At 39.7% G+C, this 24,218-nt stretch overlaps 2 protein-coding genes across 3 annotated transcripts in view; one reads left to right on the top strand and one right to left on the bottom strand.

Annotated features, from left to right (window-relative positions):
• Nucleotides 1-24,218, bottom strand: part of LOC139106065 (uncharacterized) — a 206,116-nt gene that overhangs the window by 54,463 nt on the left and 127,435 nt on the right. The window lies entirely within an intron of this gene.
• Nucleotides 1-24,218, top strand: part of Ddr (discoidin domain-containing receptor 2) — a 235,906-nt gene that overhangs the window by 193,960 nt on the left and 17,728 nt on the right. For both annotated transcript variants that reach the window (XM_070662541.1, XM_070662542.1), the window contains 6 exons: nt 4,240-4,387; nt 6,401-6,580; nt 10,597-10,736; nt 11,241-11,448; nt 14,560-14,715; nt 17,587-17,762. In XM_070662541.1, the coding sequence (XP_070518642.1) occupies nt 4,240-4,387; nt 6,401-6,580; nt 10,597-10,736; nt 11,241-11,448; nt 14,560-14,715; nt 17,587-17,762 (1,008 nt within the window). The remainder of the gene's footprint in view (nt 1-4,239; nt 4,388-6,400; nt 6,581-10,596; nt 10,737-11,240; nt 11,449-14,559; nt 14,716-17,586; nt 17,763-24,218) is intronic.

Below are 24,218 nucleotides of genomic sequence, written 5' to 3'. Positions count from 1 at the left end.
TCGTGAAATTAAAGGTGTTAAAACAAAACAGTTTTCGTTAGAGGAATCCAGAAAGCTTTATTTCGGCCGCAAACAGATTAGAGGCGGTCTCTTTTCCACGAGGGTGCCTAGGGGAAGTAATTGCCTACACGCCGAGCGGAAATAGAACGCGCCGCGTAAACCCGTTCTGCTTTTTCGCCTCCGTAAGACGATCCATCTGCCCGAGTTACCTGCTCTCGACCTTCTGACCCGGGTAAGCTAATGAAAGCCATTCTAAGTTAGCGTACCGCCGATTATAATAGCGATTCCACGCCAATTCGTAATCGTGCGGCTTATTTTAATTATACTTAGCATCAGGTAACGTATCATTAACTCAATAACTTGTAACAAAGTTACGTTATTTCTCGTACGACTTCAAATCGATATGTCCACTGTTTTACGAGAGAACATTTTTCTAATAATCAGAAAAAGACAATTACGACCATTTCCATAAGGCGATTACGACGCACGTTGGAGAAAAAACTACGCGATAGTAGGCGGAACGATTCTCATTTACCTAGAAAATTATAATTTTAAAAGATTGCCGATCGCGAGGTTGGCACACGGCTGTAATTGTTTTAAAGTACATGGTACGGTCACGTTTAAAAGGAAGCAATCTTAAGCGGCTTGAAGGGAAACGGTCATAAACGCGCAAGCGTAACATAAACTTTCCTTCTTTCGTTGTCTTGCACCGAAATACGTTCGATCGACCCACTAACCTTCTCAGGCTCTCTCCTGAGGACTGTTTCTTTGCGCTTGTAATGGAAGGAGATCTCAGGATAAGGCGCGAGACTTTTTATTGTCGCAACGAAACGAGGTCGACTGTCCGGTATAAGCGTAGTAATCGATGGAATTAATTGGATAAATGTAAAAAAAAAAAAGGAAAAAAAAAAGAAAAAAACGCTTCTAAAAGTTTACCGATACATTGTACCGCGATACGAATTTTAACGTCGTGGTGTACTAGAATTAAAAAAAAAAAAAGCACTACGTGTAGATTTTAATATACATATACGTATAATCATAACAGCGTAAAATCCCGTGAAATTTTTACAACGTCCGTTAACATTTTGTTACAGCTGTCACTTCACAATCGCATTATCCGGTGCGAGTGGAGTACTTTTGGAGTTTTAAACAATAAGCGCCACGACACCGCAAAATTTTATCTTCGGTTTTATTTAATAGTCACCGTATGTAAAAAAAAAAAAATTGCAACAGTTATTAAAAATGTATTTCGATACGGCCAGCAATATTTCCGCGAAAAACATGAAAATTATTTTCCACGATAAACAAGCAAGTAAAAAAAAAGTTTAAACAATATCGTGTCTTTTTACTCTAATCGTAGAAGGCGTTCTTAACCATACATTTCATTTTAAAATTATTAAATGAACAGGAATAACTTAAAATTTAATATTTTACGAGTAACCGCGCCATGTACCTACATATAAAACGAGAAATAACTGAAACAGCGGACGACGGTTTGGTATATATCGAGATTAATATACATTTGACATATGCTTCTTAAACAGATATTATTTTGTACACGTCCACGGAAAGCGAGCATAAAAAAAAACTAACATATATGCTATTTGGGGATTTAATACGAACAGATGAAATATCTCGATGAAGAGATAAGCGCATATATTCATACTCCCTCAAATTATTCATAGACATATTATTATTCGAAATGTCACTTAGACATGACGATGTCTATAATCGGAACCATTCTCAGTTTCGTGCCGACAAATTATAGACTCTCGCAAAGCGTTACAGGGGATTCTACTTGCCGCTAGCGTAGACATCAATTTTATGTGTCGGTGAGACGATATCGTAGAAACGTCTCTTACCCCGTGGCGGTCTTTATATATAGCTGTATTAATTATTCCTATCGCGTAGACTTCGGTCTGGCTTGTATTCTAGCACGTTGCAGGTGCAGTTGTAATGCATCCGCGGTCGGTCGTTTCGAAACGGCCGATATAGCGGAAGCTCCGCTCCGCTATAGCGGCCCACCGTTCAAGAGGCACGTTCCATTTGCGTGCCGTTTACAACTTCGTGGGCTGTTTACAGCCGCGGACTTTCTATATCTTCCACGAACGTATTGAGATCATGATTTTATTAACGTCAAGCGATGACGTATCAGAAATACATTTTTATGAAGTCGAAATTAATTTTGCAATTTCTATTTCGTTAGTTGCGCTCGCTGATAAAAGTATAAGACTGTTGTTTGCGGGAGGATTGAATATAAAATTCTAAAACGGATCCTCCAAATAGTCGTGTAAAATCTCGAATTTTACTTCAACGACCGCGGACGTGAAATACGGGGGCTTTATATGATTAACGCGAAATAACAGATTCCTAGTTAGAAATTCTAATCGCGGTACTGCCGGCAACACAAATCAAAGCAAAGGCCAATGGTCGCTGATGTTCAACCCGAGCCACGGTCCGTTTCTGTGTATAGAGCATATTAACGTTTGTGTCATATCTGCTCCGCTTGTGCACGGTGTTCAGACCACACTCGGTTTTCAGTGAAATGAGAGAGAGAGAGAGGAGAGAGAGAGAGAAACATGCCTAGTATCGTGCGAATATTCATATTTCAACGCAGATCTGTTGCTCTCCGGGATGACGTTGGTCAGCGTGTTTGAACGATCCGACGTGTCATGTTCACTTTCTACGCGATTCTATAATCTAAACAGCGTTACGGATTATTTCGTATTAACGTGAATGACAGCTAGACAATGTATATTGATTTTAAGCCGTTAGAAAAATAGAAATTTATAATTAAACCTGCAACCTCTTCAGATTTTATTTAAAAAATTAAACAAAAATTATTTTTATATCGTTAGTTTCTTTTTTTTTTTTCTTAACACCGGGAAAATTTTTCAAGATAATTCTTTAAGATTTTCCAAGAATATTAATGATTTTATGGAAAAATATTTTTATAATTCGCAGCAGTGTTATTTCGTGGTTATTATTCGTCACGTTGTTATCCGTCACGTTATTATCAATGGCTGAAGATGCCGAGATAAGCTTATAATTACAGGCAAAATTTTACGACGCGAGTATAACGTGAGATGAGAACCACTAATCCTTCCAAATGCTCAGAATGCAAAACAGAACGGGATACAGACACAGCTACTGAATTACATAGCGCTCCAAGCGAACACGGAGGGTGCAGATACAGTATTATTATCCCTAACATGTCTATCAGTACATGCAGTAATATACACATATGTCGAATTTAAGACCTTGTTTCACAAATAACCGGGATCGTATCGGCGGGTTTGATCTCTTCCTTGGACGCGCACTGACGTTCGTATTTCAATGTTAATCTCGTGTTCGTCGATGCCGACGAGCTATGTACATCTCTGTGACGCGATACGGTATGAGGGATTGGCGGGGCAGAGAGACGGTAGAAAAGGGAGGCCTGTTTCCAGTACAGATTTAACGCTTGCATTTACATTTAGAGGAGGTTCACGACGGACTATTGTTTACTAATCGGATCCGGAAAACGGCGCTCTCGGCCCGTGAGATTCGTTCTTAGCGCTGTAACCGTGTTTCAATGAACGTCAGATGGTCCCCGTCCCTAAGCGCAACTGTCGCCCTGCATCCTTACGCGTCGTAAACAAATCGTAAACGTTATCTTCCGAAAATTCACTTGCGACATCAAATACAATACGTACATATGCATCGCCTATATGCACGTACAGGAATTAAAATGACATTTCAAAATTGAAACAATAAACGCAGATTTTGAAACTAAATATTACAATCAGAATATTTGAAAATGTCACATGTAGTCCGCGCAGCAATAGAATTAAAACCGTGTTTTTTTCAATATACTATCTTTTGGAAAATTGTACGGTATAAAAAATTCGCGATACTCCGAATAATAAAAAAAAAAAAAAATCAACACACAAAAACAGATTCTGTAACAGACGCTATGAAATGCGTGCTTGTTTTCGTGCTTTTCAACCGGAACAGGAATATCTGGGTGTGACGAAAGTTAACTATTTCATCGTGCGTCTCCATTGTATATATGATATCGTAAAAAACCCCTTATTTACAGTAAAAATATCGTATGCAACGGTGATACAAATTGTTGAATTCAAATTGCAATGTTTCTCGGTAACATTGTCGCCGTTCTTTTGTTCCCTCGCCGTCGCAATCATTTTTCTTTATGTACGTACCCTGTATTAACAATTGTTTCGTTCTTCTCTGTTACAGCTCTTGGTGGGTAATAACAATCCATATTCGGAAGAGGAGCAGATCTTTGATCCGGCTATAGTCGCGACAAAAATCCGCTTTATCCCTTACACCTCTCATATGCGTACAGTGTGTATGCGCGTGGAGCTTTACGGCTGCTCGTGGACGGGTGAGTGAAATATATGGATATATTCCTCTTTTTTTTTTTTCTTTTTATCATGTTTCTCAAGCATCTATTTATTTGCAAGCAGCTTGCTGTCCACTTCGCCCACGGGCGACGAAAATATGGTCGAATCGACATATTTCTACCGATAATGTTTGCTATATTATTTTTTTTTTATTGCAATTTTAACTGGTTGCAAATAAATAAATAAATAAATAAAAAAAATATATATATACTCCCTTGCCCGATCTGAAAAATTTTATCACTAACGTGCGGCTCACAAAAATGGTGATGCAATATATAAAACTTTTCGCGATGTAAAAAGTTATAATTCGATATTTTGGTTTATCGAATTAGAGAGTCGTTACTCTGCCGTGTTAATAGCTACCGTGACAAATCAATTTCACGCTATATTGTGTAAGTGAAGCCAATTATATGTTATTTTATCAGCGCCTATTATCACTGTCACTTATAAAGATAAAAATGGAAACAAGCGGTAGAAATCCCTCCGGAATCGCTCGCGTGTTATCCTGCATTTTATATTTTACATCGGTTGTATAATCCATTTTCTCGGAATTTGCTGACGGGAGACCGCGACGACCACAATCTCGGCGGTAACTTCAATTTATGCCTCAGCTCGGTGAATGAAACCAGAAAAGATGTACGAAATAAGAAACGCGACGGAAGAAGTTCTTTTATTCAGTGCTAGTATTCGACAGATGCAGATTTAACCATGAAGTTCAAGATCTTTATTTTATTTCCGCTCGCCGGAATCCCGAGACGCAATAAAAATGGCTTTAAGTATTATCGACGTCAGACGATTTCACACGTTAAAAAATAAATAATCCACGTATAAAGATACGCAATCGCGTAATTGAGGCGTGATTAATTCGCGTTTCCCTCGGCAAGATTTTCAACTCGAATTTTCGTGATACGTCAACCTTCGATATTTGTCAAGACGTGCCGATGTAACGCGTCAGTCTCTCCCGAATCTGAGATTAACATAGATTTACGATCACCGTAGGCCGTGAGCCACAGCTGTGTCTACATTAATCCAACCACGACGAACTATGCGGCGGTCGCTAACTGTGTCATCCGCACAGCCCCGGCCATCATTATATCGTTTAAACGCACAATTACAGAGGCTGCCAATAATATTGACTTGCAAAATAAATTGTGACTTACGGACGGCATTAGCAAACGTTTGGCCATTACCGAGTAAGGGCCATAACCATGCAAATAGTACAGACGGAATAAAACAGAGAGGAGACAGAATTATGTTCTACAATTATCGCAAAGAGATTATTTTCAACGTTTTACCAAGTTTCGTCACTATTGTTATCGTTAACAGCAACGAGACTATAAATTGTTACGGTAAATTCTGTCGCTGTATTTTATTAACTCTACTTTCCTCGATGGATAACAAATTGAATCGGAATTTTAGTTTATCGGCGCGTTAATCAAAACGCTCTTTTTCGATCGTTTTACGTAAACATCGCAAAGTATGCGAGGACGGCGTATATATGTCCGAGCATATTTCATACTGAAATCTGCGAAAACAATTCGCTGCCATTGAGCGGAAAAATACTCGACTGGCACGAGCGGGCGGGGGCGACATTTCCCTCCCAAGTACCAAACCGTGTAACTCATTCGTGCTTATTGACGTCTGACAATCTGCGAGTACATTTCGCTCTGACATAAGTCGCTTACTTCGAAGCATTTTTAACGTAAACTCGGGTAATAAATCGCGAAACGAAAGAGAATCGAGGACGGAGTTCTAGCCCCGTTGTTGCGTGACGTTGCTCAACAGATCGATCCCGGTAATCCTCAGAGCGGCGAGATTAAAAACGTTGACCCTCGTTACTTGTTTCCGACGATGCGCGCTTTACCCGTTACCGTCCGCAATCTTATCACGTACTGTCGGGAGGAAAACGTTCACGGCCCGACCGGAGCTGCAACGTGATGATGCATAGTTCAGGAGCTTATATATTCTTTATATCCGACTTCTTATTCTTCCAGAGGGTCTCGTCTCGTATTCCATGCCCCAAGGAATCAAGAGGGGCTCCGAGGTTGACCTCTCCGACAGAACGTACGATGGCCGCGAAGAAGCGGGCTACCTCTCCGGGGGACTTGGTCAACTTGTCGACGGGCAAAAGGGTCCCGACAACTTCAGATTGGACGTCAGCGGCAACGGAAAAGGTAAGGCACCTACTACTTGCGCTTCGTGCTCGAGCGGGATTAGCGCCGGCGCTAGATCGTGTCTAGATTAGCGTGATAGAGCCGTCTTCGCGAGAAGACCTGCCCACCGAGCCGTCTGGTCTTCTTAATCTATCGGTATCTCACGCTATCTTACTCGTTAACTTCTTTCCCCGAGCTAAATAGCGGCTCGCGGCCTCGTAACTCCCGCGTTGTAATTTTGTAACACGGATTGCACGCCTCTTCGAGCGATTACGCTCATGTTTCAAGACGCCTTACACTCCTATTAATGTACGCGGAATAAGAAGGGAGTAATGAAATAAGAGCGCGCGCACAACGCGTGTCTTGAATAACGTTAAAACACTATGTCAGCATCCTGTACGTAGCTGTTATGTACGAAATGCATTCCTCCTAGCGTAGCGCATATAATTTGAAATATGTGAATGCGCGACGAGAATTCAGTTAAAATATCTCGGATAGCTTCCGCTTTAGAACGGACATATTCGCTTCGTTATTTCGTGAATTTTCAATTTACACATGTTTCATACACTTGATTTCGCGCATCAAAAGCATACGTTACTTTGCCGATATATTTCTTTTTTTTTTCAACGATGCTTACTTTCTAGTTGATTTGATCGGTACATTTTGACTAATCCAAAAAGATTCTCTCTTCTTTTTTTTTTTTTTTTCTATTTAATAAAGCAATGATTAATGTGCGAGCGACATCGACTGGAAGTAACGCGTCGTCTGTGATATCAATAGCAACTATTCTACAGAGATTCACGTGGATTTTATTATTCTGGAAGTCAAATAACCGTTCAAATTTAATTGAGGAGGATATGTTCGTGTACGGAAACGGTTTTTCAAACGATTGATCAGGTGCAATAATCGTCGTCGGTGCGAGATGCGTCCATTTTCGAAGCGCGTACGCGAGAATGAAAATGAAATTTTCCCGTCGGTCTACTTCCAGATGTGTAGGTGTGTAAACGAGAAAGTCGAAAGGGTCAACGGAATCTAGAAAAGCCGAGAGCGGGCCGACGGAAGAGCCTGGGCTCCGGAGCCAAACGTGTTCCACAGCGCCCGCTCGAATCTGTTCCAATTTACATTTATATTGAACCGCGAGCTAGGCTGCAACCAGTCGCCGCTGTTTACTCGCCTTCTGGATACATTTGTGTCTTTCCATTTATGCCACGAGACATTCTCGTCGCCGCTGGTACACTCGGATACACCGTCGTACTTCCGCCTTCTTAAACTTTTAAACCCGGGCAAAACTGCGTACAAGTTCTCTCCGGCTCTCTTTAAATCGGGAAACACCGTCGTCCGATATTCCTGCAGTCTCGACGAATTTCTCCGCGCGAGATCGATATTCGCGCCGACGTCTTCATTCGAAAGTTGTTAAAAATACTTGAGAAATACGTAACGGGAAAATTGAGAAAAAAAAAAAAAAAAAGCGAAAAGAAAAAAAATATAGAAATATGTATAAAGTTATTTATTAATCGTGTTCCGAATATTTCGAAGCGCGCGCTGACGGAACTTGAGAAAAACGATTTACCATTTTGTAAAGTAATATGTACGAAATATCGGAGATAAATGTTTCCACTGCTACGAAATTTCCCCGCGCTATAATTATCTACGACGATTAAAACGGCATGGCGTTCTTGAGGCAAAATTTTCTGTCTTGTTTAATAAAGTATCAGCGAAACGTTTCCGATGGCTAATAATCGCGGTCATCTTTATTTTTGGTTTATGCGCGCTGTATGCTCGGAATCGCGCGGTTCATCCCGAAACGTTTTAAAGGGGAAAATCATCAACCGACGAAGGCGTTGGTACGGTACACCCGCCCGGCGTGGTTATCTTACGATCCTCGTGAAGGTTCAGAATTGATGGTAGATAGCGGCCAAAGGCGGCGACGACAGGAAACTGGAAACTATTTACTCGAGGGACGATATTAAGGGAGGAAGGGGGCTATATGAAAGCGGATAGGTCAGGACGATATAACGCCACCGCGCGAACCCCGGTATATTGTTGAAAACGGAAGGGACGATCGTAGTAGTTGTCGCCCAGGAATCCAAACACAAAGTCGCGTGCGGATACACAATGCAAACTGCGTGATTGAAATTCCCGTAAGTTTTAATGTACTCTAAGATTCTTAGGTTGTCGCGACCGGTGATTCTCCGTCGACGATATTTAGCAGAAAGAGAAAAGAAAATATTTAAAATTATTCTATTAAATGATGTGGTACAATTTTTATTTATAAAAGAATTTTTTTTATTAAAGTCACAAGTTCAGAGAACCGATGCGTTGATAAAATTGAACGAGATGAATATCTGAAATTAAAAAAAAAGAAAAAAAAAAGAAAAAAAAAAACTAAATATCAAGAAGCCAAATGTTTCAGAATCCGATATTCCACGCGCGCGGTGTATTTTTTTTTTCCACGATAACGCGAACAAATAAAATGCGACTAAAGAAAAATTTTTTTATTATTACTTCCGGGAATAAACCGCGTTTGTGTGCGAGCGTTCAAACGTCGCGGAAAAATGCGGCGAAAGTAAAGATTTCGGAGTCAGGGTTGAAAGTAACAGAAGCATTTCTGAGAAACGCATAACACGCCGTGCCGGGCAGGCTTTAGGGTTATTGCAGTCCATTTTCAATCCGCATATTCCCGCGGGACACGTGTGTTTCCACATGTACTCATATAGTGGGATCTAATGGCGAGAATCGCGCAATAACCTGCCGCGGCTGTTCCATTGCTCGAAACTCTTCCGTATCGCATACCACGCTGCTTGCGCCGCTATATGCCAAGCGGAACATTTCCGAGAGAAATGAAGCGAGAGGAACAGAAAGCACGAAAACAAACTCGAAACGTAATTAACGTTTCGAGGAAGCATACGAGTCCCACGCGAGAGCTTAACTTGCGAATCTGAAACGGGTAATTTAAATTCTATTAAGCGAAGCACTCCCCCCTCCCTCACGGTTTCTGGCAGCGTTATGTAACAGGAAACGTCTTTAAATCCCAAGAAAACTCCGAAGGTCACGTGCTTGCAAATTATTTAAGTTACCGAGTTATCTGCATTAAATTATCTTCGTTGTAAAACGGCGGCGCGGCACGGTATTCCCTCGAAGACTTTAAGTTATACGAAACTTCTTGTAGTGTTGCCTCATTGAAAAATCAGTCTTTATTAGATTTTAGAAGGAAAAATAAAATCTCTTACTTCTGCTCTTTTCCCGCCCAGCATTTTTCCCGATCTATTTATTCTTAATTGGAATTTCAACGTTAACAAGCCGCTACGTTTCTGACTCTTGTGTCTCGTTATTATGTGCGCCTATATTTTCGGGATGCGCACACGACATGCATTTACTATAGGAACGTTAGACATTTGTTTTACATGCATATGTTTTTCGTTTACGCCACATTCAAATAAATTCGATGTCACGCACGAATTGTCCACTATTCGTGTTACAGATTTTATTGTCTTGTTTATAGGTGCGTGCACCGCACCTATAAATGGTTTACCGTATCATACAACCCGCAACATAAAACTTTTTCTTTTTTTTTTTTTTTTTTTTTTTTTTTTTTTTTTTTTAAATTTAAACGCATGTATCGGGACCTTTCTACGTGACAAATAGATTACAGTTTTCGTTGTATATGTTATCCCTATGTGTAAAAGATGAATTTGATACAGCACGCACGCAAATCTTCAATTATTGTTAAATATCTAGGGACATGATACGTTTATCTAATCTAAAAAAATTGCTATCATATATTATTCAGCATGGATAATTTTTTTTTTTACTCGTGAAATTGGTGTTAATAAATTTGTAATTAAAAAAGTACAAATAGGTGATAGAGTTTGTTTTTTAATTGTAAATTAAATAGTAATAATTCGGATACTTTATTAATCTAAGGTCAAAAGTTTATGCATTTCGTACAACAGCGACAAACATAGGTTTTTCATAGATTTCATTTTTCTTTCGAGATTTTTATTGATGTTATAACGAATAATTCGTCTGTGTTCAAGGATACGAATGGGTCGGCTGGCGGAACGACACACCCAACATGCTTGGACGTCCGGTGGAAATAACTTTCGAGTTCGACTACTCGAGGAACTTCACTGCCATACACCTACACATGAACAATTACTTCACGAAGGACGTGCAGGTATCGCCATTCGCGCCGTTACCGGTATTATTTCGGAAGTTACGAGCTTCGGGAACTATCGTAAATTTCACGATCACACATTTGCCGATGTCTCTCCGCGCTTTTACGCGGTTTTAAAAACATTTTCCTCGCGATTTACAGAGCGATCCTTGCGTTCCCCCGCGCTGATCGCGCCGCCTGTTCGCGGAGCTTAGTGCTTTCATCGACGAGCGGATTTTTCAACGTCGTGCACTACCGCTGAAATTATTTCCATCCGCGCGGCAGATTATCTCCCCGAAACGAATTACGAGCATAGTGCTCGCTGTATAACAATACTTTACGTATACACGTTCGATCTAATTCAATTTTACGAGCGATACGTTCGTCTTACGATATCTTCACGACCGAAAAGGCGATATGATCACGCGCTACCGTTCCCACCTCATTCGCATGTCGTCCGATCGCTCAACTCTACCCGGAGAAGACGCTGCTCTCACGTAAACGATCTCTATGCCGCCCTCGCAGGTTTTCTCGTACGCGAAGGTCTACCTCGGCACTGGTGGCAACCAGTTCACCGGCGAGCCTGTCCATTTCTCTTACATCCCCGATCAGGTACTCGAGCAGGCGCGCGAAGTCACCATAAAGCTGCATTCGCGCGCCGGCCGTTTCCTAAAGTTGCAGCTCTACTTTGCCGCCCGGTGGATCATGCTCAGCGAAGTAATCTTCGAATCAGGTAAGAGAAAGATCGATCCCCTTTCGTCTTCCCGTTCCTCTTCCGTGCCATCCCACGCGCAGTCGAAATTTATCTTCCCGGGGGTGTTACTTTCGGTAACACTCGCCCGCCCGCGCGCGCGCGCCTTCCCTGCGTCGTCGTCGGAACGACCGAGAGTAATGGCGAAGTTAAAACATCGTCTAGAATTCCTTCCCACCCTCCCCAGGGCACCCCTTCGCATTTATAGACGCACTTTTAGTTAAACGGGAAATCAAAGTAGGCGGTCCAGAAAATTGAAATCTAGAAATAGAACCAGTTTCGAAGCGCGCCTTATCACGGGCGCGCGATTCGACGCGATTTCCAATTTTAAGTGACACACTTTCGTCGAAGATATGAGCACGGTGATACTACAGACGGCGAAGAGAAAATCGTCCCGAGGCTCGTGCACGTGGAGCTCCGAGAGAAAAATTATTCCGGGGATAGTTTAGTTTCTCCGAGAAAAATTTGTAACAGCGGAATACGTAAAGCTATAAAACTAATGGAAAGTAAATTTATTTTCGCGAGAGCCTCAATTTTAAAACATAGAAAAGTATCTAACGTAAACGAATATCAATTAAAATTCATTATTATATATTTTATATTCATTATTATATATTATCAAATAAAATCAATTAAAAATAATGAATAAACGATTCAAGTATCGCGTAAGAATTAAATAATTTTAATTAATGAAGCGAGAAAAAATATCTAAGAAGTTTGATAATAAAATTTTTTTTACTATTATTCGCTACGCAAATCTTACCGTTTATCGTATCAAGAGTAAATCTCGTTTTCCGTACTTTCTACGTACGATATTTCTTTATAAATCTCTAAAAACCATTGTTGAGGGAAAATATCTTTTCCAATAACACATATTTACCGGAATTGCTCCGACAGTAGTATCGTATCTCGAGTTAAAAGACAGTGTGAAACATTTAAAGTTTCTGAAATCGTTTAGTCCTACGTTGTTGTTCGCTCGACTTTAAAGCACCGCGAAAAAGCAACCGGCAAAAGTATCCACGGCACGTTGTGCGAATGAGAGCACGTGGTCGCGTACCGGAAACGAAACTTACTTACCACACACGCGCGCGTGCACGTTCACGTATACATTCGAATATATACTCTCAAAAAGTTTTGTCTCGAAAAGCCGGAATGTTGCACGAACCAGACGAGGAAGCCGTCGTTAATCATTCTCTCAGTGCGCTGTGTTCTTTCCTTTCACGAAAGATAACTTCGGCAACGTAACGTTGAAGCGAGTGATTTTCTTTGTCACCGTATCAAGCGGCACATAAAACTTGCACGTATTTCATTTTGAAACTTGTTCGTACAAAATTTTATGGTACCATCTTTTTCAAACCGTGTATTTAATTAAAAAAAAAAAAAAAACAATTTTTTTTTCTTTTTTATAAATTTCTATTAACGTGCTGTATCAATTTGGAGCAACGAATTTTGCTCTGTTTCAAAGTAGAACATTTTTATCCTAGACTTGGACGCAAAATTAATATATTGACTTAATTGCTTTCAGTGTACGTCTTTTTATCTCTCGCTATTTTAAAAGTAACTTAGTTTTATCGGGAGATAACTGTCTTACAAAGATCTTTATACAGTCAATAATGTATATGCAAAATTAAACATAGAACTAAAAATGCATACTAATAACGACCCCGCCGAGAAATGCATTGAATTAGAATTGCATAAGAATAAATGACTTAAACATTTATGAATTTGTAAAGCTTTAACGCAACAGATTATTTAAGAATCTTCAGGATTCTTTAAATACAAACGCAAACAGTTAGGATCGAAACTGTAATTCCTCCGTTACGACTTTCAGAAACAAAAAGGTCCATAAATTCTTTCTGGGAATTAAAAGCGCGTTTCTCATCGCGGTGAAACGTGGGTAAAACAACGTGGCGTCTGTATTTTCGGCGTGGCCCCTTGAATTCGGCCAAGAAGATCGATCCCGCGGTCTCCCAACGGCAAAACGCAACTGTTACGGCAACTTACCCAATGACTAGCTTAATGCAACATCGGCGAAACCGCATATCGATCACTAATATTTCTTTTAATCCGTCTCAAACGATCCGAGACGGAACTTAGCTGCCGGTCTCTGGTAATGCAAGCTTTCGAAAGTTCCGTGTCGCTTCGTTGCACCGAGCCGACCGCGGGAGTGGGTACGTCGTTAATCATTCGACGTACTCCGGTGCTCTCCCCCTCCCACCCCCCTTCCCACCCTCGACTGCAAGCGATAAGTTGGACCGACCGGGCCACAGGCGGCCAATGTTCCTCGTCACCTGTATACCGCGTAGCTCGTATTCACGTCGCACAAATGCTTCGTTGAGCCGCGACATCGATAGGAAAATACATCGCGCCTCCCTCGTGCCCGTACCTCTTTTTGGTACCGGCATCGAGTTTTCCATCGAACGAGCCCGCTCTATGCGAAAGAGCACTATCCGGGAGAGCGGGCTCTCGCGCTCCCCCGCGCTTCGATTAATTTTCCTTTTTATAAATCGCACGTACGAGCCACGTCTAACTGCTCGAAAATTGGAATGTTTTCTGGTGTCCATTAGCCGATAAACTGCTACGGCACTAATTTTCAGTTTGCCTAACGGGAAATTCCAGCTGCGTGTGACACGAATTAAATTCTGGTCCGTGATATTTGTTCGTTTTCAAACGATCGATGTCGTAGAAAACTATCCCGCATACAAATGAAATTCTATGTCCATACCGTGGCCACAAAGTACGTTCGTACATCCCGATGAAATTGTCAAAAGAAAGAAACCGGTGCCGAATTCAATTCGTTTTCGAGTAACGTCGCACGTTACATTTTATTAATGTTACTAATAATAGAGATAAAATATATTTTTAATTATTGATAGACTGGGCTTATATTATCGATAATATTTTAATTGTATAGTAAACTATGTAAATTATGTAGGAAGTTCTAAGGTTATTAATTTATTCAATTAGTTTCAACAATGCTTCTCTCGCCGGTGTAATACTGATTTTCTCACGTATAAACACTTTTTTATGTCTGAATATTTAATATGAGCCTGACGACCGTGGATTTCATTAGCTTTAATCCTGAATGCACAGTTATCTCCGAATGGAACAATACCGAGGACGAGGAGGCGAAGAACAAGAGCGCTATTGTACTGGCGACCGGCAGCCCCTATCAAAATAACGAGGGTCCACTGCAGAGAGACGAAGTGAAGGCTACTTTTAATAAGGAGGAAAGCAAAGATAACACCTGTAAGTCTACTGTCCGATTTTTCTATTGTTACACCAGTAAGCTACGTTCATAATTTTCCGCGTAATTGACGCTCTTTTCACCGACCTCTTTTTTTTTTTTTCTTTTTTTTTTTCTTTTTCTTGTCATGTTTTATAACAATGAACTCGATATATCACGAAAGAATTGTGCGCTTAGAAAAGGGGATCATTAAACGATAATCACTAACGATTTATTAACATAGAAAAATATTAATTTGAATTTTTTACACGACCATGCATTTATCGAAGAACTGCATGAATCGATAGAAAATTATTATAGCTTTTTAATTACATTATTAAAAAGTCCTAATGATTAAAATAAAAATTATTAAATTTAATTTAATTACGAAGCTATACTTGCATTTAAAAAATAAAAATATATTAAATAAAATTATTTAAAAAAAAAACCAACACTACGATGCATAATTAATTTCCACTATTCTTTCGATTCGGAAAATAAAGTTAATTATAGTAATATGAAATAAAAAAAATTAATGCTCGCATCTTTAGGAGAATTTTTTTTCCGACATGCAATGTCCTTACACCGCAATTAATAGAAAAACGGCGACGATGGGGCTATAAAACCTCTCGAGATCGAGAGACCTGCGCGAAAAAGTACAACGGGTAGTTCCAGAGACGTCCTCGATTACCTCCAAAGAAATATCACAGAAGAAAAAAAAAGGACAGTCACTTTTGCCTCTCGGATAAGTTTGTTAACCAATAGAACGATACTTTTTTTTTTTTTTATCCTCACAAAAGCCGCGCAATTAACCTGATTAATTTCTGAACTTTTTCTGAGACCGAGATGTCGAGACGCCGTTAAAAAGATCATGATTCATTAATAAAACTTTTAATGTTAATTGATTACACTTAATATTCTTAAAGATGAACAGCGTACTATTTTTTTTTTAATTTTTTATTTTTTATTAACATTCCGCGACTCGTGCTGTAGTGCGCAATTTTTTAATCATATAGTGATAATATTGAATTTGCTAAGATTTCTTCATAACTATCGTCGGTTCAAAATCGCGTGCTCGTTCAGTGTAGATTTATACACTGCTCAAACTGCTCTTTGCGTGTTCGCTTATTAACGTCGCCCGAGGTGAAGCGCAAGAAAGCAGGACAAAGTATTTATGTTTTCTTACTTAAAGTGATATTATAACTAATGCTCATTGCACGTTATATCACGTAGGAAGATAAGTGCCCTAATGCGGATAACAATCTGCGAACTAATAAAACAAACGTCTAACGATATGCAAAAAAGAATAGCATTATGCTTTCTCGTCGGTGTTTTACACCATTGAATCAAAATTAATCTGCGAAAAAAAAAAAAACGGCACCGAATTATCGAAAACTCAGAAAGAGCATGAAATAAAATATAATTATTTTTGTTACGAACACATCTCTTCCGGAAAATTGAATTCTCTTTTATCTGATATTTTTATTTCGCGAAAATATTAAAGAAAGAAATCATTACAGTTGATTAAAGAAAGTTCCCTGCTTAATTTCGATCTCTGAATTATCTACGTGAATTCCTCCTTCTCTTACGAAGAAATATTATGATTAATGATAGTTTTCTTGCTCTTCGGTAATTATTTTATTTATTGATCGATTGATTCTGATTCGATCCAAATTCTATTTTAAAAAAGAAGATGTAGAGATGAAACCGCGCGAAGTACTTTCTTTATAAATATCCTCCGCGGAAAGATCTTTGATCGTGGAATTTAATTTGCGTTTATACAGCCGATAGTTTTGTTCACTAAATATACAACTATTTTTCGATATATGCGGAGCCTCTGTTAACTGTATTTGTGACGTCTACATTAGACCGGTCTTGCATTCTTGCACTACTCTCCTTTTTTAAATCTTTTACTTTAAAATTATGAATATAAATTTATGCCAATCACGTGGCATAAAAAAAAAATTGTATTACATTGCATTTCATTTGATTTATAAAATACTTTAGCCATGATCAGGTTGTTGTGGTGGACTACGAAAGCCATCAGCGGATATTGTTTTTGTTCAGCCGGGCACTGATCAGCCGTGATCTAGTTACGAGCTTCGTGATGAACGCAATCATCATTATCGTTCCATCGTACATTATGCGAGGTTACCTCGGCGGTATTATCTACGGTGATAGGTCGCGTTGCTTGATGCATCAAGCGTCATGGGCGACTGAATCCGTTATCATATACGCGCGCGGGTCAGTTGTCTGCAGCGACATCGAAATATAATTAATGGAAAATTCTTTTGTTACTCATATGATTATCATTATTTATCAATATTCCATTTACTTGACGTGAAACAACAGCCACGATTATTTAAATCTTTATTCGCTGTCGCAAGAAAAATGAGATTATTTTTAATTAATGGATTTAATTTGACAGTAAAAAAAGAAAAATGAAATCCTTTTATATTAACTACTGAAAAAATTAATTACAATAAAAAAGAAACAGTCAAGAAAAAAAAACAAAAGAATATTTAATTACATTTAAATACGCCGCAGATAATCAATTAAAAAAAAAAAAAAGACTTTGTTAAATCCTTAGAAATTACGATTAACGTTTCGATTAATTAATGTAAATTATCCCTGAAGCGCAGTCTAAGCCAGTGACAATGTTCAATGTAAGATCAGTGGACTTGCGGTGTAACCGTTAATCGTAGAGCTAATCGATTCTCTCCGTATCCCCGAACATGACGGGTGCATCTGTTTAATGCACACATGTATCCTATCGTTTATATATATATACTATGTTTTATATATATATATATATATATATATATATATATATATATATATGTATATACATATTATGTAGACACAGTATGTACACACACATATATCCTTCTCAGTTCCAGATAAGAGCAAGGAACCAGAATCGAGGCAGTTCGTCGGTTTAGTTATCGGTATTCTGACGACCGTAATTGTGATGCTGCTCGCGGCGATTATGTTCATCTTCTATAGGAACCGTAGGCTCAAAGCTGCCCTTGCCCCGTCAAACTTCTATGATCAACAAGGCGATCTCAAGGTTATTATAAACTACTGCATAATAAAGTATATTGCCGCAATGTTAAGTCATAAGCTGTCTACATATTCGCACGTACGAAACTTCTAAATTTATTCCGCTAAAATTAGTCCGTTTTATCGTACGAAAATAGAAATTACTCTGTATCGCGGGATAAATGATTTCGTAACACAGCATTTTTTTTCGTTCGCCGTATCAAAGTGAAACGTATTAATATTTTATTGACTCTGAAATAGTGGATAGATACACACGGTAATAAAAAAATTGCTTTTTATTTAATAATAAAAAGAGGATATAACTCCGGTGCGCGGAATATAAAATATTACCGTATAATTCAATATAATGTTGCAAAGCGTTTTGCTTCTTCTCCGTTGTTAAAGTATTATTAACCGCGCGAGGTCGAAAAATGATCGTAATCAAAGGTTCAAATACAGAAAAATAGTATTTTATACAGAAATGGACGTTATCGCGATATTAACAATTTAGTAAATGATGATTTTGTCCACGATTTTTCTTTGCCTGACTTTCGACCTGGTTTAACACAGGAATCTCGCCTCTGGCTCTAATAAACCGAACAGACACATCTATTTACTTTACGCTTCCAGGTCACTTTACGCCGCTCTTTTGAGCAATCGCGCAAAATAGCTTATACCTACCTATTACGTACGTCGGTTTAGGTACGAGCGCGCGTAACTAGAGGCGAAAACACAGCGATCAAATATTTTCTTTAAAGCAGAGACGCAAACGAGATCGCGCTAGGACGATTAAAAGGACGCCCCGAGATTGTTCGTTATGCGCTCTTATCCGCGAATCCTTTTACGATCGCCCGGTGCGCCTCACACAACCGTGAAAACTTGTACGCGTTAATTACTTGGTGTCATAACGATAATTACGCTTATAAAAAAAAAAAACCTCACAAGGATAATTAGTAAGAGACTTGATTACGGCGATGGACAAATATTGACGACAAGCCGATATTTGTCTTTGCATTTCCTCGCAATTCTACCCCATTACAATACAATGCTCAGAACGAATAGGAAAAATAACAAGATAAATATCTTGAGATGCGCGCACGGGCACCGTTATTTTTCTCTGACGTCGCATTCCGTCGCAGCTGAAGCACCCGCTGAAAACGTTTTACCGGTGAAAGAGACGTTTTCAGCCTCGCACCTCGTTCTAACGCGGAATGTCTAACTTTGTCGTAAATTCCGCTCCGACTCCTGTCCCACGGAACAACAAGAATTATTAACGTCGCGCGTTTACCACCCACTCCGGTGGACAGTTTGTACGACTTTCACGATGTACGGTTTATAACGTTAAACCCAGCTCTTTAGCCGGCACAGGTGGGAACTCGAACCTCGAAATCGGATTTATTTTTTCCGCGGTGAAAATAAATTAATTAACCAATTAACGATCCCGCTCAATCGGAATGATATCGAGATACGAGATTGCAGGGCGACGATTATGCATAGATAAAAATTGGAGAGGGGAAAAAAGCGTACACGTGTAGAGCTTTCATTACTTGATTAAGCCCGCTATCTAAGTATAAAATCAGATCAACGATTGCGATAGTTAGCGCAGAGTAACAAGGTAAGAAGTGAATTCTACAGTAAGTAAGCTATATATAAATAAAATTGCCGCCGGTGAGAGACGAGGGAAGTACGGATGAGAAATAAAACGTTAGAAAGGAATTGAGCGTGTTACGCAAAAAGTTCATACTTGGAGTGGAGTGAAGAAAGTGAGGCTAACGGAGAAAAAGAAAGAATTCCGAGAACTTGGCGTATGTTTACCAAGCCACTGTTGTTCTAACCGGATTAATAGCAAAGTGAAGTTTGTTCGTAGAAATGGACAGCCCCAGCGCTCTCCCCGTCCTTTTTCGCGGGATATAGCGGAAGACAGTAATTAACGACTTGCTGAACGATGAGAAATAATGAGTGCCAGACAGTTGAGCTTGCAAACCCTTGAAGCTTTCCTAACTTAACTGTTTGCACAGACGAAGGCAACTAGAGAAACGTACGGAGCGACAGTCGACAATTAATAACGACGCTAACAACCTATCGAAATAAATTGAAGACTCGCGATGGCGACATTAGCTATCAAGGTGACTAATTAGTCACTCGAAATATTTCATTCGGCTCATTATTAATAATGATAAATGAAGCGAAAGAAAGTTCTAGGAATCAAGAAGCTAAAACTGTCTCCTATTATTAGTAGAAAGTTTACAGCTTGAAAATAATAATTTAAATTATAATTTATATATCGCGCTCTCGCGATATGCGCTAAAATAAACGTAATATTCATACATTCGACAAATATACGCGGTACGGAATTAATTAATCGCGTTCGATCAATTCTGCCTGTAAATATAGAGATTTAAAAAAAAAAAAAAAAAAAAAAAAAACGTGCAAAAGCACGTTCGCGTAATATTTTTCGTTCGACCTGACAAATCTCGAGCGGACATGCACGGTCTTCCCTTCCCATCCTTACCATACATCACTCAAGGTATATTCTTCGACAACCCAATATCTTCCACGGCTAAGTTTTTACCAGCCGCCGAAGAAGTGCACGGATAGTCGAGCTGACTCCACTTAATTAAAAGAGCTGCCGGGATGGCCGTATTGCGACGCCGTCGTCGGGAAGACGTGCGTTATCTTCGTCGTTCACCCGCCGCTAAGCGGCGTCATATACACTCGCAAACGCCTTCTTCTCCTCGCCCATCTTTGCCGAACCCCTCCATTACCCCTCAGCTCTACGTTCCCGACATTAGCCACCTGCTACTTGTCCCGTCTTGAAGTTGCACGAGCCACCCCGTGTCCCCCTTTCCCCACGAAATGACCCTATTGCAACCTGCGACCCACGTCGGATCTCCGGAGAATGGCAGATTATGTCTGCCAGTTAGAAACCGCTGTCAATTTATCGAGCAATACGGGTCGGGTGGAACAACGTTTTCGCTTGTCCTCACTTCGCTCGCCTGCACCTGATTCAATCCGACGAAATGTCGAGCTCATATAACTACCCAGCCATATCGAAACATGAATATTTTTCTTCCGAGATCCGTTCGCCCGCGATTGTGGCACTGACATTAATTAAATAGGCAATTTATTGTCGCATAATTATTCGTTACCTCTTGTCGACTAATTACCGTATTATCGTCCGCCACGGCTTAATTAATTAATCTCTCAACAACTTATTAATCACCGCGGCCCGTTGTTATCGATCGCGAGTGACTTTATATTTGTAGACGTTCTTCGCGCGGTACGTTTTTATTTGTCAAGATCGAGTTTTGATGCGTTCGAACATTTATTTCGTTGGAGAACTGATCTCTCCTCCGTCTCTATCTAGGGAGCAGTCGAGAAGACAATTTACGGGACACAAGACCCCGACAATTTATCAAGCATCATGGACTATGAAAACTAAACTTTGTTTCGTGGATGGCACCATATCGATCGGTCTGATCCCATTTGAAACGAGTATATAGACCGTGGACTCGCTCTTTTTTGACACGTTAGCTCAATCGGTCTGCTTTAAACCGTTGGAAGGAAACTCCGTGGGATAGTATATCGCTTAAAGCCCCGTAAAGTGTTGTGCTTTACTTCCCTTCCCCCCCTCCCCTTCCCTCTTATCCAGGAATTTACGATGCAGCAAATTCTTGCTCCAGATTTCATTTGCGGGGGATTATTTAATTTACGCAAAACGTCCATCCACGTGTTACGTATCAGCCTATTCTTTAGCAATTAGCAAATCAAATTACATTCAAATTATCCGCACATCAGTGCGCTGCAATAAATAACCCGTTTATGACGCTGCCTTAAGGGCATGTGCGTAAATCATATGCGTTATGCGTAAAATATATCGAACAAACAACAGTTATACGCGTGATTTTATTCAACTCGTAGAATTTATTATTATCGGGTGAGACGCGACTCGCTCGCGGTGTAACGCGACTTTGCGAGCACGCGCCCGCGTATATCTGCGCCCGTGCGAAAAGAACACAGCGTGCAAGGCTAGAGAAAGAACTAAAAAAGTAAGTGGTAATGCGATTACCGGGTTTAACACGAGGCGAAGAGAGAAAGAGAGAGAGAGAACCGCGTAAAAACAGATTATTTTAATTTAAATCAACAAACTCGCTGATTTTCGTCGACTGTAATCCTAACCGCGAATTGAGCGTGCATATGTGTACGCGCCGTCACCGGTTTTACTTTGAAAAATTATATGTTAAATTGTTGGAAGACTGATGACGTTTAAACAAAAGTTCGGGACAAGAAACGGCACTTTTGTCTAGACACTTTAAAACTGTCATGAATTTGTTTGAAAGTTTAAAAAGCATAGCTGCAAGTTGAAAATGTTAAAACTCTTTGGATATAATAATTATAACAGTATCCGCAAGAGGCATGGGTTGGGTTTTATAACAACGAAATATGCCAAAATAGAAAGGAGATGAGAATGCGTTAATTAAAAGCAGGTCAGTCCCGTGAAAAATTAATAAAAAACGTGAAACAGGTAAAATGCACGGGAGACACTTTTGGACAAAGTTGGGAAATGTGCAAACAGCCGGATGGGTCACGCAGCCTTTGCGGAAAAGAGGCGAAGATGTACTCATGGTAATGAAAATGGCAAAAAGCACTCCGGTGCTAATTAATGGAGGATCGTTTTGTGCTCGGAATCTTTTCGTTAGCACTTCACGGAATTTGTCGGGTAACCCGTTTCATGATTTCGATTCTCGTTTCCGTCTCTACGCCTAGCAAGCTTCTTTCGCAACATTGTTTGTATTTCCGTCGGCTGCATTAACAAGTTTAACATTTTTCTCAGATTAGCACGGGGCGCAAACGGATGTAAAAAAAAAAAAAAGAGAGAAAAAAAAAGATAGAAAAAATAAAAAGAAGAAAGAAAAACAAAGAGCAAATAGCGAGTACCGCTGCGTATAAATATAAATACATAAAATGCATTACGCGCGTCAGAAAATTTCAGTTTCCAGCATTTTGTTACGCGCGCATCTCTTTTTGCATAATAAAATTTCGTGTTTTAAGCGCGTATTGCGCGGATCACGTGCGCGATAAAATAAAAGCAAGTGCTGCTTTTCTTCTCTCGAAATCAGATTTCAACGCTCTGCCCCACGCGTGTAAAAGAGGGAAATTGACGGGAAAGAGGGAATTGGTGCACATAAATTAACGATAATCCACTCAATTCAAACGCACCTTTAATTTAGCCGCCTCGTTAAGAGATTATTCGATACTATCGTTTGGCGATCTCGTAATCGCGGTTAAACTCGATATGCGATTAGTATGCGGCCAAACACGCAATATCTCTAAACAAATACGCCATTTCGATAAATCCCGCGGAACGTGCGCACGTAAGCTCTCGCTGCAACGCCGGTAATTTATTTCGCCGGGTGATATTTCGTCCGGAATACGAAACTTATAAAAGAAAAGATATGAAACCCTCCTCCTTGACAATGTCGGGGCGACTGCAATACCTTGATAAAACCAACGTCCTATAGCGAATTCGAACGTGTCCGGATTTGCGAAGGGCATCGCGATATATATGAATCCGTGGGGGTCCTTTTGTACGATTGATAAACTACATTGTGAAAGGTAAAGACGCCGCATTAGTTCGCGTCTCGTGATTGTGCCGACAATGTATTAGAAGATTCCGCGAAGATCACAAGGTTCGCGAAAGCTCAACTGTCTTTCCGCATTTTTCTTTTCTTTATTTTTTATTTCGTTTTTATTAAAAAAATTTTTTTTTTTTTGTAATTATACTCATTAATAAATCGTTGTGCGACCGTGGAAAATAAAGAAATTTTTATCACGCCGCTATATGCGTAGCATGTTTTTAAAAATATTATAGCCGTGACGTTTATAAAATTAATTTTCCGATTTAAATTAGAAAATATAATAAAAATTAACAAACAAATTATCCGACGCCCAAGTTTTTATTTTTGGAACGTTATTTTCTAATGTTATAAATAAATGAGTTATTTCAAGCTGTTCCAGATACCTTCAGCTTGTTAATGATGGCTTTCATAACTTTGTATATTAATAAATTATTAATAATCGCGCTTTTCTTCTCCCTTATTGGTCACGTGTGACGCGCAAACATGATCTCACGCTAGACCAGCAGTTCAAAAATAACCTTTTCATTATCTCAGTTAATGTCAAGAGTCGTGCAACAGTTTTCAGCGGCGTATTCAAATGATATATCTCATAGCTAACCATCGATTCGAGTCAATTGTCTCATTAATGACTACGATTTTACATTTAAACTGATTTTATATTACTCTTTACTGCGAAATCGCGTTGTTCCGCTCGATTTGCGGGCTATTTGTTCGACGATAAGCAAGGCCGTTCCATAAACTGGATTACTATCTCTCGAACAACAATAATACTTTCAAACCACCGTCGTAATGTCGCGAACGTTTCGGCATCCGATCAACGAAACGAGTTGTCGACATCGCTTTGA

The sequence above is a fragment of the Cardiocondyla obscurior genome, linkage group LG10 (assembly GCF_019399895.1).
Source record: "Cardiocondyla obscurior isolate alpha-2009 linkage group LG10, Cobs3.1, whole genome shotgun sequence".
Lineage (NCBI taxonomy): Eukaryota > Metazoa > Arthropoda > Insecta > Hymenoptera > Formicidae > Cardiocondyla > Cardiocondyla obscurior.
This window is presented reverse-complemented; position numbering and strand designations above follow the sequence as displayed.